The sequence below is a fragment of the Theobroma cacao genome, chromosome 2 (assembly GCF_053813885.1).
Source record: "Theobroma cacao isolate CCN51 chromosome 2, ASM5381388v1, whole genome shotgun sequence".
Classification (NCBI taxonomy): Eukaryota; Viridiplantae; Streptophyta; class Magnoliopsida; order Malvales; family Malvaceae; genus Theobroma; species Theobroma cacao.
This window is the reverse complement of record NC_142640.1, coordinates 7,242,150-7,260,683: the sequence shown is the minus strand read 5'-3', so window position 1 is coordinate 7,260,683 and position 18,534 is coordinate 7,242,150. Positions and strand designations below refer to the sequence as shown.

General features: G+C 29.5%; 2 protein-coding genes across 2 annotated transcripts; both read left to right on the top strand.

The window, feature by feature from the left end:
* The first annotated feature begins 6,846 nt into the window (after positions 1–6,846).
* On the top strand, positions 6,847–10,560 carry LOC18608283 (omega-hydroxypalmitate O-feruloyl transferase-like). Its single transcript, XM_018116575.2, has 3 exons — positions 6,847–6,861; positions 7,039–7,542; positions 9,467–10,560. The coding sequence occupies exons 2-3, from the start codon at positions 7,111–7,113 to the stop codon at positions 10,337–10,339; spliced, it is 1,305 nt and encodes a 434-aa protein (XP_017972064.2). The 5' UTR covers positions 6,847–6,861; positions 7,039–7,110; the 3' UTR covers positions 10,340–10,560.
* A 1,951-nt stretch (positions 10,561–12,511) lies between these two features.
* Positions 12,512–14,021, top strand: LOC18608282 (alpha/beta-Hydrolases superfamily protein). Its single transcript, XM_007042882.3, has 4 exons — positions 12,512–13,153; positions 13,465–13,557; positions 13,662–13,729; positions 13,823–14,021. Exons 1-4 carry the CDS (start codon positions 12,512–12,514, stop codon positions 14,019–14,021), a joined length of 1,002 nt encoding a protein of 333 aa, XP_007042944.2.
* Positions 14,022–18,534: the final 4,513 nt, after the last annotated feature.

Sequence of the window (18,534 nt, the reverse complement as noted above, 5' to 3'; positions counted from 1 at the left end):
ATTAATTCACGAACCACAAAAATGTCAGATAGTACTATGAATTTTAATTGCATACACTCGGAGAAAGCGAACTGCTACCGCTCCAATCATGTGATTTTAATTTTTTTTTCAACTGAACAAGAACATTATTTTTTATTTATAAATTAGCAAAAATAAATAAGAATATTAAAAAAATTGCATTAACTTTGGGAACTAGATTTTTTATAAACTTGGAAAATTTTAGGCCATTCTCAAGCTTCTTTTCATCTGAGAATTTTCAAGATTATATCCAAAAATTTCAATATCACTAGGAAAATTTTACTGTCACGTCCAAATTTCACGTCACTTGGAAGTTGTTAATGTCATCCCCAGGTTTCTCTTCACTTGAGAATTTTAACGTCATTCTCAAATGTCTCTTCACTTGAAAATTTAAACATCACTCACTTCCCAATTTTATATTACTTGAAAGTTACCACTTTCAAATTTCATGTTACTTGAAAGATTTTAACATCATTCCCAAATTTTTCTTCACTTGAGAATTTTAACGTCATTCTCTTTATTTGAAAACTTTGACAGCTCTTTACTTTACTTTGTAGTATCACTCTCAAAATTTCCTCGGAGCTTTAACATCATTTCGCTTCCCCAATTTCATATAACTTGAAATTTTTTAACATCATTTTTAAATTTCTCTTCACTTGAAAATTTTAATATCACTTATTAAATATAATAAGGATCATTCACTATCAAAAAAATAAATTGTCATTAATTCTATTATAAAACAATCACAATCCTATCACTGTAAGTCATTATTTCATAGCTATTATTCTAATTTGTATAAATACATATAATAAATTAATATATTTTAAATATATTATATTAATAAGTTTAATATATATATATATATATATGTCTTTTTACTTTATATTAACTAATATTAGTATGTATATAAAGTATTATTACTTTTTGTTTAATTTATTATTGGATCTTATCATCTAATTTTATAAAATTAAAAAATTTATTATGTTCTTTTTATAAACTTTTTAATTTAATAAAATTAATGAATTTGGAACTATTAATTTGTAATTAATGACTTCTTAAACCCAAAAATATAAAAAAATAAGTAAAGGAAAATATCTTTAAATTTTTAATATTATAAACTTCAACATGTATATATTTACTTTTATTAATATATTTTTTATAAAGGATTAATAAAATTTATAAAATTCTTAATATATTTTGTATAAAAAAATTTTAAAAATAGTATTACTGGCAGAATTTTTCAACGGACATTCCGTTGAAAAATTCTGTTGGTAATAGCTTTTTCCAACAAAAAATTTTGTTGGAAACTTTAACGAGTTTTAATTTTTTTTTACGCTTTAAACTTCCGACAAATTTCTAATGGATAATTTTTCATTGGAAAATCATATAAAGATTTTTACTTAAGAGACTATAGTTGGCCAAAAAAATGTTCAATGGATTTCCAATTCAGAAAAAAATTAAAATAAATTTCAATTAGAATTCCGTTGAAAATCCGTTAGAAATTTCTAATGAAATTTTTTCCATCGAAAAAAATCTGTTTTTTTTTTTTTTAGTGTTTCCATCTATTGATAATTGGTTTTAAGTTGAATTCTGTCCTAAAAAATTAAACATGGTATCAAAGCATACACTATCTTTTTTATTATTATTCCTACCGTAATAAGTTATCACATGATAAGTTGTTGATTCTATATATAAATGGGAGTATTAGAGTGGTGATAAAAAGAATTCCACATCATTAAGTTGACGGTATTTTGAGCATATAAATATAATAAGAGTCATTCTACCTATTGTTAATTGATTTTAGATTTAGATCACATATTTGATTATGCACCACATAACGGATATCCCACCTGATGTTGGATGTGGAATAACAACGTAAAACCAGTAGAGAAAGATGGAATATCCCCTGGAATTTTCGTTAACACGTAGTAGTGGACATGAAATGGGAGCATCGAGGTGCAGAGGATCATTTACCCAGTGACATTCGACCCAAAACTCCATGTACATGTTTCACCATGCATCATATAAACAGAGCCATTGACAATCTGATTCACTATCTCCAATCATTATGTTCTGGCTCTTTTCTCTAATTTCTCTCTTTATTTGGCCAGACTGGTCAAGTCTCAATTTAGAAAAAAACTCCTTTTTTTTTCTGTAAATAATATTCTCGCATTTTACACTCTTCCTTCTCAGAGCAACCTATCTTTCCTGGCATTTTACACACTGGCGAAAACTACTACTCAACTCAGTACAATGACGTTTCTAATTTTTATGTCGTCTTTACTTAGGAAAACCATGTCGCTACTGTCGGACTATTCAACTTTTATTCGAGCAGCGAGGAACAAATAGCAGAAGACATAATCTGGATTATTGAGGTCCAAAAGGACTGGGACGTAACGACATATAATCTTGATGTCCAAATGAAAGGACTGGGACGTAACGACATAATCTTGGGGTCCAAATTAAAGGATTGGGACGTTACGATATAATCTTGAGGTCCAAAAGAACTGAGACGTAATGTGAGCCCTGACAAGGATAATTCAATTTGAGTGTTGGTAGACATATGTCCTCAAACTTTTGTTTGGCTAAGAGGTGATGAAATATCCATCATTCATGTTGGAAGCAATAATGCACTGGCCAAGCCAATTATTCATGAATTTCAATTGCATCCACAAGTTCCTGTTTGATATTTTGTGAAAGATCATTGGAGTTCTACAAAACCTTGTTCATATCCACATCATAACTTTCAATGATTTCTTTTCATTGCAGACATATTAAAGAGTGGAGAATCTTTTCGACAAGCTATACTTTTATACCTCGTATGCCAATCGTCAACGCAGCAAATCTTCATAGGTCAGCCCAACCCACCGAACCAGACTCGCTAGAAACAAGACAACCCATCACAGCAACAAAAACCCCAAGACAGAGAGCGGAGATTACTCGATTGAAAATATTTTTTAATTTTTTGAACAGAAAAGAGACTATTTTGTTAGTTTAAAATATATTCTTTAACATTATTTTCATATAACTTGAAATTTTTAACATCATTTTGAAATTTCTCTTCACTTGAAAATTTTGACATCTCTTGGAAGGTTCTTTAACATCACTTCCAAGTTTCTCTTCACTCGGAACTTTTAACATCACTTAACTTCCCAATTTCACATCACTTGAAAGCTTTTAACATTATTCTTAAGTATCTGTTCACTTGAAAATTAAACCATCACTCACTTCCAAAGTTTATATATATTACTTGGAATAACCAATTTCAAATTTCATGTCACTTGAAAGTTTTTAACATCAGTCCCAAATTTCTCTTCACTCAAGAATTTTAACATCATTCTCCTTATTTGGAAATTTTGACATCTCTTTACTTTATCTTTTAATATCAACTCCCAAAATTCTCTTAATTTAGACTTTTAACATCATTTCACTTCCCTATTTCATATAACTTGAAATTTACATTATTTTCTAATTTCTCTCCATTCGAAAATTTTAATATCACTTACTTCCAAATTTACATTACTCGGAAGTTTATCACACCAATTTCAAATTTCACATCACTTAGAAGTTTTAACATTATTTCCAAATTTTACTTCACTCTTGAATTTCAACATTTAGATTCGCTTTTATAGGGTTTTTTTTTTTTTTTAATTTCAACATCTAGGTTCACTTTTTATAGTTTTTTTTTTAAAAAAAGCTTTTCGAGTATGTTTTTGGTTAATGGAGGATAAACATGGTGCAATGATAGAAAATCTTCATTGATTCGAGAAATTTTAAGAATTGGAAACCTTACATCCCTACCTCGACTTTAGTATGTAGTTACTTAAGGAGAAATTTCAGGAACTGGCACCCTTACATGCCTACCTCGACCCTAGTATGTACTCAAAGAAAAATTTCAAGAACTGGCAACCTTGGCAACTCCACATGAGGAATTTCGAGAACTGGCTATATAGTTACTCAAAGAGAAATTTCAAGAACTGGCAACCTTAGCAACCCCACATGCCTACCTAAACCCTGGTACGTATTCAAAGAGAAATTCCAAGAGCTGGCAACCTTGGCAACTCCACATGAGGGATTTCAAGAAGGGGTATTTTTAAAAATGACTCTTATAGATAAAATATTTTTAAAAATAACTCTTTTATAATTTTAATTATTTTTAGTCAAGTTAGACAAATTATCCTTAATAAAATTACACGTCATGATTTTACATGTCATGTAAAAAAATATATTATATGCTATGGTTAGGTTGTTACACACCATATACAAAAACATATGACATATCATGGTTAGGTTATTACAAGCTAAGTCATGTACAAAAACATATTACATGCTATGTACAAAAACATATGACATGTTATTATTAGGTTGTTACATGCCATGGTTAGATTATTACACGTCATGTATAAAAACATGTGACATGCTATGGTTAGGTTGTTACACGCCATGTACAAAAATATGTGACACACTATGGTTAGGTTGTTACACATCCTGTACAAAAATATGTGATACGTTATAATTAAGTTGTTACACGTCATTTACAAAAACATGTGACACACCATGATTAGGTTGTGACGTGCCATATTAAAAAAAATATTATTGTTGTACTCCATGTTGAAAAAATATTGTTGTTACACGCTATATTCAAAAATATTTTGTTATATTTTTAATACTTAAAATGTTGTTGTTACTTACGAACCAAAATTTTAAATCTTCTCAACTCTTCATTTCTTTTTGTTTTTTTTTTATAATTTGGCACCGATTAAAGTGTTTCTAATATATTTTCATAAATCAAAACACAAGTTTTTTTAACTAAAATATCTATTTCGACTAAAAATTGAAAAAAATTTCTTTTCAAGACCTAGGTTTATAAATTTCAAAATTTTGAGTTTGTTAAGGTCTAGGTCCTAAATTGATCCAATTAAAAGCTATTTTAAATATCTGTGATCATTTCTACCATTTTAATTTTATCCAAAATACTTAAAAATCAAATTCTCCAAATAGCCACCCACCCAAGTATATCAAAACCATCGCTTGGTATCTTGAAATAATAGAAAGGAGAAATATGAAAATGCGGGAGAGAGAAATTGGGACCATAGCAAACGAATGATGAAGAGAAAAATCGATAAAATTAGAGAGAGTGGGATGGTGAGAGAGAGAAGTCGGAAGCACAAATAGGAAGAAATTGTAATGAATGATTTAATTTATTTAAAATAGTTTCAATGGTGTTTTTGTTAAGTCATAGCTAAATATGACTAAAAATAGTTAAATTTATTTTGAAAGTTATTTTTAAAATGCCTTTATCAAGAAAAGTTATTCTTAATAATTTATTCTTTCCAAGAACTGGCTATAGCAACCTCACATGCATACCTTGACCCTAATATGTAGTTATTCAAAGAGTCACATGCCTACTTCTAGGGGTGTGTAGTTATTCAAAGAGCCACATACTTATTTTGACTTTTGTACCTAGTTGAGTATCACTTGTTATAAGTGCATCTTTTCAATTTAAAAAATGAAAGTAGACCATTACTTATAAATTTATGGTACGTTTGGTTGACGGAATAGATAGGAATGGAATAAAATAGTTATTATATGAGAATAGAATGAGGTAGGAATATAATAGAATAGTTATTACTTAGTTTGGTATGACAAAGGGAATAAGACAGGAATAATTATTATGATTTATTGTAGTATTTGGTTGGTAACAATAATTTTGAAATAAGAAAGAAATAGAAAATAAAAAGAGAAAAACACCCTTTATTATTTATATGAGATTTTATTTTTATTAGATTTTTTAAATATTAATAATCTAGAATTTAATAAAAATATTAATAATTTAAATCTTAATATTTTATTTAATTTAAATACTATTATGATTAATTTTTATTTTATTTTATTTTAAAAATATTAATAATTGATAATTTATTTAAAATATTAATAATTAATAATTTAAATATTAATATTTATTTATAATTTAATTATTTATATTTTAAAAAATTAATATTTTATTTTATTTAAATATTATTATGATCAATTATTTTATTTTATTTTATTTTTGAAAATTAATAATTGATTATTTATTTAAAATATTAATAATAGATAATTTAAATATTATTATGATAAATTTTTTATTTTATTTTATTTTTTTTAAATATTAATAATTGGTAATTTATTTAAAATATTAACAATTGATGATTTAATTATTAATATTGTTTATATAATTTAAATGATATTATGTTTATTTATTTTTAATTTATTTTATTTTTAAATAGGAATAATTTATAATTTATTTTATTAATAATTGATAATTTGAATATTAATATTTTATTTATAATTTAATATTAATATTTTATTAAAAGTTGGAATCAAGTGAGAGAAAGAAGAGAGAGAGAAAAATAATATTTTGTACAAATGAAGTTGTAATTTTTTAAACTTGTAAAAGGTATTTTTGTCTTTATTAATTTTTAAATTTATTCCTTAACCATGGAATAGCTAATACCATGAGAGAGGGTGGTATTAGCTATTCCTTGGTTTTAAAGGATTTTGGAGAATAACCATTCCATATCATTTTTCAACCAAACAAAGGAACCAAAATTTCTTGAAAATAAAGGGGAAATGGCTAAGCCAAACATGCTATTAAGACTTATCTCATTTTTTTGTTGATGTGAGATACGTAATAGATGAACCTACATTAAATAATTGTGCCAACTGGAAAACTAGAATTAAAGAGTAGTAGGGGTCGTTCTTCTTGCTATATAAAGACCACCACGTCTGCCTTACGAATATTGAACAAAGAATTACCCAGCCACTTTAGTTTGCATTGTAGTTGTTGGTTCTCGAACACTGGTTAGATCTCTCTGGATATCTCCACTTTATTTTCTCAATGTTCATGCACCCACCACTTCAAAGTCCACTAAGAAAGCATATCTAGCATTAACCAACTGTCTTTTGTTTGTTTTTTAATCCTATGAAAATCAACTTATTATTTCAACAACTACTAATCTCTCTCCTTTGTTTTTGTAGCGTGGCTTATTTCAATAAAAAATAGTGCACTAACGTACTGCGTTAGTTTGTGAATTAAAGAAGGAAACTAAAATGGAGGCTTGCAACGAAACTGGCAAAATATTAACAGTGAAGAAGCAGGAACCTGTTCTAGTCCGTCCCGCCGAAAAAACATTGGATGGCTTGTATCTTCTTTCCAACCTTGACCAGACATTTCCTTATCCCATCGAGATCGCGTTTGCATACAGAAAAAGAACGGAGAATGCTGCTGACATTATCAAGGAATCACTGGCTAAGATCTTGGTCAAGTTTCATCCTTTCGCAGGTTGTCTCTCCGAAACTTGGGACGAGAAAATGATTGTGCGGTGCTCTGGGGAAGGCGTGCCATTTGTTGAGGCAGTTTCCAATTACACCATCGAAGAATTGGGTGATATCAGCAGGGTTGATCCTGTGAAGTTACGACAACTCGTACACAACCTTGATAATGTGGAAAGCATACTTGACGTACCTTTGTTAACGGTGCAGGTACATGCTGCATGTCATTGTTTGATATGTCAAAGTTTTTTAAGAGTTTACAGTAATTGATCCATAATTTTATACATTATTCATAAATCAAATGTTGTTATTTTTTTATTTGAAAGATAGATTTATTAATGATTGAAAATAGATTTCACTAATACTAATTTAAATTTATTGTCAAAACTATATCAAGGGCGGAACCACGTTCATGATGTTGCCGCAGTGGTGTTATGTGACACCACTCAATTAGAAAAATATTTATTTATTATTCTACTTATAAAAAATTTTATATACTTAATGATACTCATTAATTCACTAATTCTTTTGTAATTTTGTAGGTAGTGGAGTCAAAAAGTATATTTTATTAAAAATTTATATATTAATAATATTTAAATATTATTAAAAAATTTAATCAAAAATTAATTTACATATTAATATTTAAATACTACATGAAAAGATAAAAAAAATTTCTTCTATAGTTTAAGATTTTATTAAAAAAATAGCTTCAAGAAAAATTCTAGGGAGGAGCTTTCTTTTTTCTTCTTTTAAAAACATGTCAACTTTTTAAGAAAAATTTTCTTTTTGTTTCAAAAATGTCATCATCTATTAAAAATAAGCCTAACATTATCCGTTTTTATTTTTATATGATTTATTATTAATTATAAACATTATGTTTTATAAAAATATATTTTATATTTTCAAAAATTTGTTTTCAATAAATAAAAAATAAAGTTAACTTTTTTACATTGTAAATAAAGAAATTCATGATTAATAGAATGTTATTTATTAAATACTTTTTTTGGTAATTTTAATCAAAATTAGAATCTATAAAAAGAAACTTATAAAAGTAAATATACCAAACAAATCTATCTTATATTTTCAAGACTCACCATGACATTTTAGCCTCGAGATATATTAATCAAGCACTTTTAAAAAAAAAAATTTAAGTTATTATTTTCATAAGAACTTTATAATAGCCTTTAAACTAAAAAAATTAAGTCAAATAAGTTATAAATATATTTATTTGAATTATTATGTAACTTAAAAACAAATGCTATCACTATAAAACTTTTTCCATTTTTACGGTTTTATTTTGGATTATTTTATATATTGATTGGAGTAGACGGATCTTGAGCCTAATAAAGTAAATCTAAGTCTGATTGTGGGCTTGGCTTACAAATTTAAAATATATTGGCCCAACCGTGGAAACGTTCCATAGGAGCCATCAATTTTCACCCCTTGCTAATGGGAGATGAGATACCTTACTTCCATCGGCATGTTAGGTTGGGATAAAATATTAATATAAATTTTATTTTAATTTCTTTTTACTTTTATTTTTCTTTTTTTATTTTAATTTCTTTTTATTAAAATATTATAGAAACATTAATAATTTTATAAAATAATATTAAAACATTAGTAATTTAATATTAAAATATTGATATGATAAATTTAATTTAATTTAATTTAAATTTTTATCTATTTTTATTTTTCCTCTTTTAATTTATTTTTTAAAAATATTATTAAAATATGAAAATTTTATTATCAAAATATTAATGTGATATTTTATATAGTAACATTAGTAATTAGCTCGTGTAATGAATAAGATTATTTTTGCCAATATTTATATGAGTTTTATTTTATGAAACTTGAAATAGTTAATACCATGGGGGGAATCCGTATTAATATTTTGAGTTTTCAAGAATGATCATTCCCTGTTCAAAAATGAAATAAACATGAAAATACTGTGCATTTAGGAATGGATATGAGCACTAGAACATCAAAGTAGCATTGCCTAATCCTTTGGCAGGGGATTTTGGAAGTGTATATAGCACTCTCTTTGAAATTACTTCAAGCTGCAAATTCTTTATTGTACATTATTATCGGATATTATCATAGCTTGCTAATCAACGTCGTCGTTTATGTTCTTCAGATCACAAGATTCAAATGTGGAGGGACTGTTCTTGGCATAGCAATGAACCATGTCCTTGTTGACGGTAAAGCGTTAGCAGATTTCTTAAATTCTTGGGCTCAAATAACCAAAGGCCTGCCCTTATCTGTTGATCCGTATCTCGACCGGTCCATATTATCTGCAAGGCAACCTCCTCGGATTGACATTCCCCATCCTGAATACGTGGGGAAAGAAAGGCCAACGAAAAATATGACCTTACAAATGCAGGAACCCATCGTATATCAATCCTTCTGCTTTGAACCCAAAAAAATTGACCAACTTAAGCTAATGGCTAAGCAAGATGAATTTGCTGCACCTCCTACAAGCTTCGAAGTGATCTCCGCGTTAATGTGGATAATGAGGACCAAGGCATTTAAGATTGAACCGCACAAAACAACCAAGCTTCTCACTGCTGTTGACGGTAGGCCAAAATTCAAGCCAGCACTGCCTGAATGTTTCTTCGGCAATGGCATCGCTTGGTCGTGCGCCCAGTGCACGGCAGGGGATTTGGTGCAAAAACCATTCTCGTTTGCAGTTAATATAGTGCACGAGGCTATCAAAGAGGTGACTGAAGACTATATAAAGTCAGCCATAGATTACTATGAGTTAACAAGAGGGGGACTTGAAATGGAGAATACCTGCTGGATTAGTAAATGGAGTAGGCTGACTTTCTATGATCTAGATTTCGGCTGGGGAAAGCCGCAGCAAGTTGCGCCAGCATCAATGGTGGACAATTTAGTTCTCACCCTTTCTCAGGAAAAAGACAGTAAGAATATAATTTTATCCTTGGGTCTGCCTGAATCTGTCATGAAGGAATTCCAGATGCTAATGCTGTCCGAACTCAACCGAGAATAAGTCCATTCTTATGATGCATAAATAATATGCTGTTTCTAGTTTTTCATTTGATTGTTGTTTTCTATCGCTCTTTATCACAATATATAAGCTGGAGGCTGGAGCAGTAATATGAACTCTGGCATAAAGAATGCTTCAATTCTGTGTGTGTACTTCACATAAATCCAGCTCTACTATTTTCAGTGCTTGTTCTTATATATGAAATGAAAGCATATTGATTTCTACTTTTTCGGTTTGTCTTCATCTTTATCCAGGATCCGGCTCCTTTCCTTTTAGCATTTTAACTGGGGATTCCAGTCGACTAGGGATGAGACACCATCTTACTAGAGTTGAAATCTATGGCTCTAAATACACCATGTCATCAAGCTATTCTAAGCTTAGGTTGTTCAAGGTAGTTACCTTGTTAAAATACGTTGGTTTGTCAGACATATAATGATCTGTTTTCTTTTTCTCTGTAGCTCTATTTACTTCTTAAGACTTCTTTTTAACTTATATCCTCTTCAAATCCAGCCGGTAGTTAGAAAAAATAAAGAATGGAAAATTCTAAAAGTCTCAAAAAAATTGCTAAAACTATTTTTTGGTTGATAGTAGCTTTAGTAATATTATTGTTCATTTTGTTTACCTCTGCCCACATCTCATGTACAAATTAAAAAACTAAAACCCCAAACACAGATTTCCGTGACTCGTGCTTCTTGATTTCCAATCTGATCCGAAAGTAATAGCCTTTACAGAATTCCAAGCTTCCAGCCAACAACCTTTTTTCTTTTTTGCTTGAAAGGCTTAAAGAAACTTTCATTAATAACTGCAGCCATTATGTCATTTAAAGTCTCACAGAAAAGCGACAAAAGACTTCTGATGACAGTAAGAACTCAGCTAGACGGTAGAACACTATGGCGCTACTAACAAAAAAATGCAGCACCTCTAAACCCACATAACCCTGATAACGCAAAGATCACTTTCCTTCAATGTCATCATAAGATTATCAAACATGCAACAATCAAAACAACTTTGTTTGACATCGTTCATAGTGACTCATGGGCCTTGACAAATAAAAAATGCTATCGCTGCTTAAGATTTGGGACTCCATCTGCAAATTCTTGTGGTCCTCTAAATTACTTTTTGATTGTCGTTTTGGCTCTTCAGAAAAAAAAAAAAAGCTTTGATCGCATACATCGTCGTGGAAAAGGGGTTGACAGAAGGACCAAAAAGAAAAAAGAGGCTTGAGAACTTGATAAAGAGATTTGGGGTTTTTTCTGCAAATTAAAAACTGAATCCTAGATCCATGTTGGTTAGTGGCTTCATTTGCGGATTTTCAGATTTCACGTTTGGGTTTGTGCTTAAACAAAGAGAAAAGAGAACCGCAATGAAAAATGCCAACGAGGTTAAAAATTTCATTATTCATGTTGGATGATGTGACATATCATGAGGTGGTTTCTTAGATATCCATGAACTGGTCTCCCCTGTTGAAAAGTCGAAAAGAGAGGAGCCGAATCTCTTTATCCATCGCCTGTATACTCTGTCATCGCCGGTTCAGGGTAATTGAAGGACACATTGCTAGTAAATCGATCTATGCCCAAAATTATCCAAAGTCGAATTCAACGTTAAAGGACAATATTACCTATTGGTCTATAAACAGAATTATGCACCAAAATTTGGGCATCAGCTCTAATCCTGACCATCAAAAAGTCCATTCTCCATACAGGAAAGGGAGCATCCAATTACATGCAGTTCTCTCCACTCATTATCATTGCAAAAAAGGAAAACTTTTAGAAGTATCCTCCTGATAAGTTATAATGAGTTTCCTTTTACCTGGACCATCAGACGAGCAACCAAAATGATCCCTTTTAATTTGTGGCAAAATTTCCTAACCATTTCGGTTTTAGCATAACCAATCTTTCTTTGGGTTGCTTATGAACATGCGACATTCCCGCTTGCTTTTAAGTTTATGTCTCGACTCAGGACTTTCGCCAAAAAAATAGTACCACACTCAACAGATTTTCTTCTTTTTCCTTAGCTTTTCAATGAAGTTGAAATTATCATCCCCGAGTGAATCTGATCTAGATGACAAATTGACATTTTACAACATCCAAACGTTTATTCATCTTCACCAGAATCATTGAACTGAAATACCTCAAAACCTGAATTCGAAATCCTGGCCGAATTAGAGAGATCACAATGCATCAGTTTAAGATGTCAAAATGCTTCAGCTTTACCGCATCACGCGATTGGTTCTATCGTCATTCCTTTGCCAATGCTGGACTTCGTTCGGTTAGGACTGATATTGGAGAAGGCACTGTCATGCACTGTTGGGTCCCAAAAATCCAAAACAAATCAAGGCCCAATCTTCTTCTCGTTCATGGCTTTGGTGCCAATGCAATGTGGCAATATGGAGAGCATCTTCGCCACTTCACATCCCGATTTAATGTCTATGTACCAGACCTTGTCTTCTTCGGTGAATCCTACACAACCAGAACCGACCGGACCGAGTCCTTCCAGGCTCAATGCGTGATGAGGGTGATGGACGAACATGGTGTGCCAAGAATGAGCCTGGTGGGTATAAGCTATGGTGGGCTTGTGGGGTATAGTATGGCAGCGCAGTTTCCAGAAAAAATGGAGAAGTTGGTCCTATGCTGCGCTGGTGTTTGCTTGGAGGAGAAGGACTTGGAGGAGGGTTTCTTTAATGTTGCAGATTTGGATGAGGCTCTGAGCATTTTGTTGCCTCAGACGCCAGAGAAATTGAGGGAACTAATGAGGTTTTCCTTCGTGAAGCCTGCAGCCAGGTGGGTGCCAAGTTATTTTCTCACAGATTTCATTGATGTAAGATTCACTTTCCCAATAACTTGTCCCTCTATGGATATGTGTTTGGTTCAGGTTCTAGCAAGAAAAAAGATCAATCTGATGATTCGCATGCTTGTTTATAATTGTTACCCCCAGCCAGAACAAGTATGAAATATGGAGTGGCAAGCCTTATAGAAAATGTAGTCCCCTTACCATTAGGCTATTGTGGAAATGATCAGAACAAATTCAATCTTTTTATATCTCCTGGATATGTTACAGCAATTGAAATTAACACTGATACAAATGAAAATTTGGCTTTTTCATTATTGTTTACGTTCTTTCTCGTCTAGGTGATGTGTACGGATTATCTTGAAGAGAAAAGAGAGCTGATCCGGGCAATACTAAAAGATAGAAAATTCTCTAATCTTCCTAAGATCACACAGGTTTGAGCTCTTCTTTTTATATCTTACCCACCATAACATTAATTCCTAGACGGCGTTATCATTTTCGATTTGTTCTTTTGTTCATTTAACTTGTTTTCTTATAGCGCACATTAATAATCTGGGGAGAAGAAGATCTGATATTCCCTTTGGAACTAGGCCACAGATTAAAAAGGTTAGTGGAATAATCTGAAATTAATTATGTATTATATTGCGGTTGTCCTTTTTGTGCAAGTATAAAATTTGTATGTTGAATTGTGTGGCGAAGGCATACCGGGGACAGTGCAGAGCTTGTAGTGATAAAGAATGCAGGGCATGCTGTTAACATGGAAAAGCCCAAGGAGTTCATCAAGCACTTAAAATCATTCCTATTTGATTCACCTTCATCTACTCCTTCCTCAGCTCACAGTGGTCTCCTATTACGTTATTGGTCTGAATATAAGTATGGGTTAACAAAACACAATTAGTCTTTCTTCTATTCTTGTTGCCTTAAAAGGACTTTTTCAAGACCATAATGGCAATTTATGCTGTATCAGGATGTCCCAAAGGTATTAATTGGGTTACTTTGAGTAGGGTCATTTTAGATAAAAAAAAATTCGTTTTATCTCGAATTTGAATCATTTTTAAGTCAAGTTATTAATTTTTACAGTGACATTAGTTTAAATTTTGATTGTTTTGAATTAATCTCTTAAAATCAATTAAGTTTAAGTTATTTCAATTTCAAGTCAATTCAATTCGGATATTTAAATCATTTTGAATTTTGAATTTTGATTTTCTTGACCAAATCAAGTTATGATGAGTTTAAATTGAGACAAATCGAATAAAATTTTCGAATTTGGATCAACGTTGACAACTCTATTTATCATTCCCTTCCTTTATCCAATTAATGTCAAGTTTCAAGATTTAAATCTCTTTTCCTCTCTAAACTTCTTTTCAATGAAAAAAAATATTAATAAAGTAAGAAAAATCTTATTTAAGTGTGTATTTATAGATGAAGTAAGGACCTTATTTATAGACTAATAACTCCTAAAGTCTATTCTTAATCTAATTATATATATATATATATATAAATCTAGATATACATAATCAAATTTAAGAGTTCAAATTAGATTATGCTTCTTGTGTTTGGCTTATTGCGTTGTTTGACTTGATCTGAACTTTTTAAGTCATTACATAATGGACATTCACACATATATATACATAAAACTCTCCATTGAATGTCCATTGTATTAAGAATATATCTTGTTAAAACCTTATTCGAAAAAAGCTTCATGAGAATAAAATCCAAGTGAAGAAAAAAATTAAATAATTTTTTTCCAGAATATGCTTTTAAAATACTAACTCATTAAAAACCTTACTAAGAAAACCCAATGAAAAAAAGTGCAATGTGTATTTTACTCATCTTAATAACTACATGCATTCCAATCTTTTATATCAACTTTTCAAATGTTGTAGTATGAAAGGTTTTAGTGAATAAATCTACCAGATTGTCACTTGAATAAATTTGTTAAACATTAATATCACATTTTTCTTGAAAATCATGAGTGAAGAAGAATTTTAACGAAATATGTTTTATCTAATCACCTTAATGTATCCTTTCTTTAATTGGGTTATGCAAGCGATATATTATTTTCATATAATGTTGTTGAAATTTCTTTTTTGGTTAATAAGTCACACGTTTCTCGAATATATTGAGAAATAAATCTTAACCAGACAATTCATAACTTGCCTCATGAATTGTTAAAATTTCTCTATGGTTAGAAGAAGTAGCAACTATAATTTGTTTTACAGAACACTATGAAATAGTCTATGAAATAGTCGTAGCTCTACATGTGAATAAGTAACATGTCTACTATCAAGCCTTGTGTGAAATAGATAAATATCCTGTATTCACATAATCAATTAAATCTTATTTGAACACATTTGAATAATATAAGCACATGTCTATTATTCCTCAAAGATATTGACGTATATGTTTATTTTCATTCCAATGTCTTTCAGTTGGAGAAGAGCTATCTCTTATTAAAAAATTTACAATAAATGATATATTAAGTCGTGTATTGCTAGCAAGATATATTAATACTCCGATTGCACTAAAATATGGTACTTCAAAATTAAAAAGTTTTTCATCATTCACATGAGGTCGAAAATATTCCTTTTTCATATCTAGTGACCTTACAAACATTGATGTACTCAATGGATGTGTATTGTCCATATAGAATCATTTTAGCACTTTTGCAATATAATTAGATTAATGGACAAATATTTCATTTATCACGTGCTTAATCTAAAGACCCAAACAAAACTTGTTTTTCATTTCAAATTCTTTCTTTAAGTAATCCACGATTTTTTATAACTCTTCTAGAGTTTCAATAATGTTTAGGTCATCATAAAAAATAGCAATTATAACAAATTCAGATCCAAGTTTTTTTATAAAAACACATGTGCATATAAGATTATTCTTATAACTTTCTTTTAACAAATATTCACTAAAATAATTATACCACATGTGTCCAGATTGCTTTAATTTATATACATATTTATTTAATTTGATCGAATAAATTTCTCAAGATTGTATATGTGCCTCAAGCAACTTAAATCCTAGATTTTCATATATATATTAATATCAAGTAAGTCATATAAATAAGTTGTAGTAATTGAACGCATTTCAATCTTCTCGTGTATTATTAGACTAAATAAAGAAATGTAATTGTATCCAACACAATAAAAAATGTCTCTTCATAATCAATACTAGATATTTGAGTAAAACCTTGTGCAACAAGCCATGCTATGTCTCACAATTTTATTTTTCTTATTTCATTTTCACACAAATATTCATTTAGATTTCACTGGTTTTAAACCATTTATTGTATGGACTACAAGTCCAAAAACTTCATGTTTTACAAATGAAGTCAATTCCACTTGGATTGCGTTTTTTCACATCAACCAATAATTTCTATGTCAACATTCTTCAACAGATGTAAGTTTAAGATCTTCATTTGCTTCCATAATATTGAGCTTTAAATTATATAGAAAAATATCATCAACGTTTATTTCATTATGATCTCATTTTTTTCATCATGACATAATTTATTGAAATATCTTTATTTTTAATTATTTCAAATATTTGAATTTCTTCTGAAATTTTATCAATTATGTTAGGGGTCTTTTTTAGAGTTTCTGTTTCCTCTTTTTGACCATCTTGTATATTTGTTCATTTTTTTCGAGGATTTTATCTTTAGAACCGATTAGTTTTTCACGCTTCTAGTGTGCCTTGTCTTACAAGGACATTAATTCTAATAAGAGCATTTGCAGCTGATATATGAGATTTAGTTATTCTCTTTAAATCAGTAAATACATCTAGAAACTGATTTGCTATGTTTTACAAATGTATTATCTTTTGAACATTAAGTTCACATTAATTTGTGTAATAATCAAAACTAGATAATGATAAAACATTCCAAGAAAATGTTTTTTCTAGCTACTTATTTCTCCCCCTTTTGTTGGAAAAATTATTTCATCAAAATGAAAATCCATAAACTTTGTCATGAATAAATCTTCTGTTAATGGTTCTAGATATTTAATTATAGATGGAGATTCATATCTAGCATATATTCCTAATTTTCTTTGAGGACTCATCTTTATGCATTGTGGTAGAGTAATTGAGACATATATCGAACATCCCAAAATCCTTAGATGAGAAATATTCGATTCCTGACCATAAACCAATTGTATTTGGGAGAATTTATGATAACTTATTGGTTTGATGCAAATAAGTGTTACCGCATGTAAAATGACATGCCCCAAGTAAAAATGAAGAGCTTGTTTTCATAAGCAATGACTTTGCAATTAGTTGGACAAGTTTAATAAATTATTCTAGTTGACCGTTTTATGTATGAAAATAAACAACAGGTTGTTCAATAGTTATTCCAACTAATATGTAATATTCATTAAAAGCTTCAAACATAAATTCACCAGCATTATTAAGACGAATTGCCTTGATTGTATAATTAGAAAATTGTGTTCATAAACGAATGATTTGAGCAAGTAAATTTGCAAATGCTAAATTACAAGTTGATAATTAGTATACATGTGACCATTTAGTTGATGCATCAATTAAAATTGTAAAATATCTAAATGGTTCACATTGTAGATATATGGGTCCACATATATCACCCTGAATACGTTCCAAAAATGTATTTCACATGGTGGATGTATGGGAGTTTCAATCCCAACTTTAGTTGGTAATAGTCTTATAATTAATTTACCTTAAGAGCAAGCAGCATATAAAAATTCATTAAATTGAAAAATATTCTGATTTTTTAATGAATAACCACATGTATTTTAATAATTTTTCACATTATTATTGATATCAGATGGCTCAACCGATCATGCCAAATATTAAAATTATTAGTAAACTTCTGATTTATCATAGCATGAGTTTCAATCATTCTAATATTTGTGTAGTATAATCCAAAAAATAAAACGGGTAATTTTTCCAACACTCACTTCTTACTTAAGATAATAGATGTAATATAGAGTTATTAATTGTCTCTTTCATTCGTTGTCTTAATATGATATCCGTTCAAATGAATATCTTTAAAACTTAACAAATTTTTTTGAGACTTAATAGAAAATAATGCATCTTTTCTTATAAATTTTGTTCCTCCAAGTAATAAAATATTAGTTTTTTTAAAGTATTTATTAATCTTGTACTACCAGATATTATATTAACATTTGTTTCTTACATTGTTAAGTGAGAAAAATATTTCTTATTTTTAAATATAGTGTGCATCATGGCACTATTTGCTAAACATATATTTGTATTATTGATCTTGAATCCAACTAGATGAATATCGATATTTTAAAATAAGATATATAGTAAAAAACTTACAAGTTATCATAAGAGAACATTAAATATAGAATTTATTATTAAAACACATAATAAGAACATATCGTATCCGAGCATTTGGCTCATTA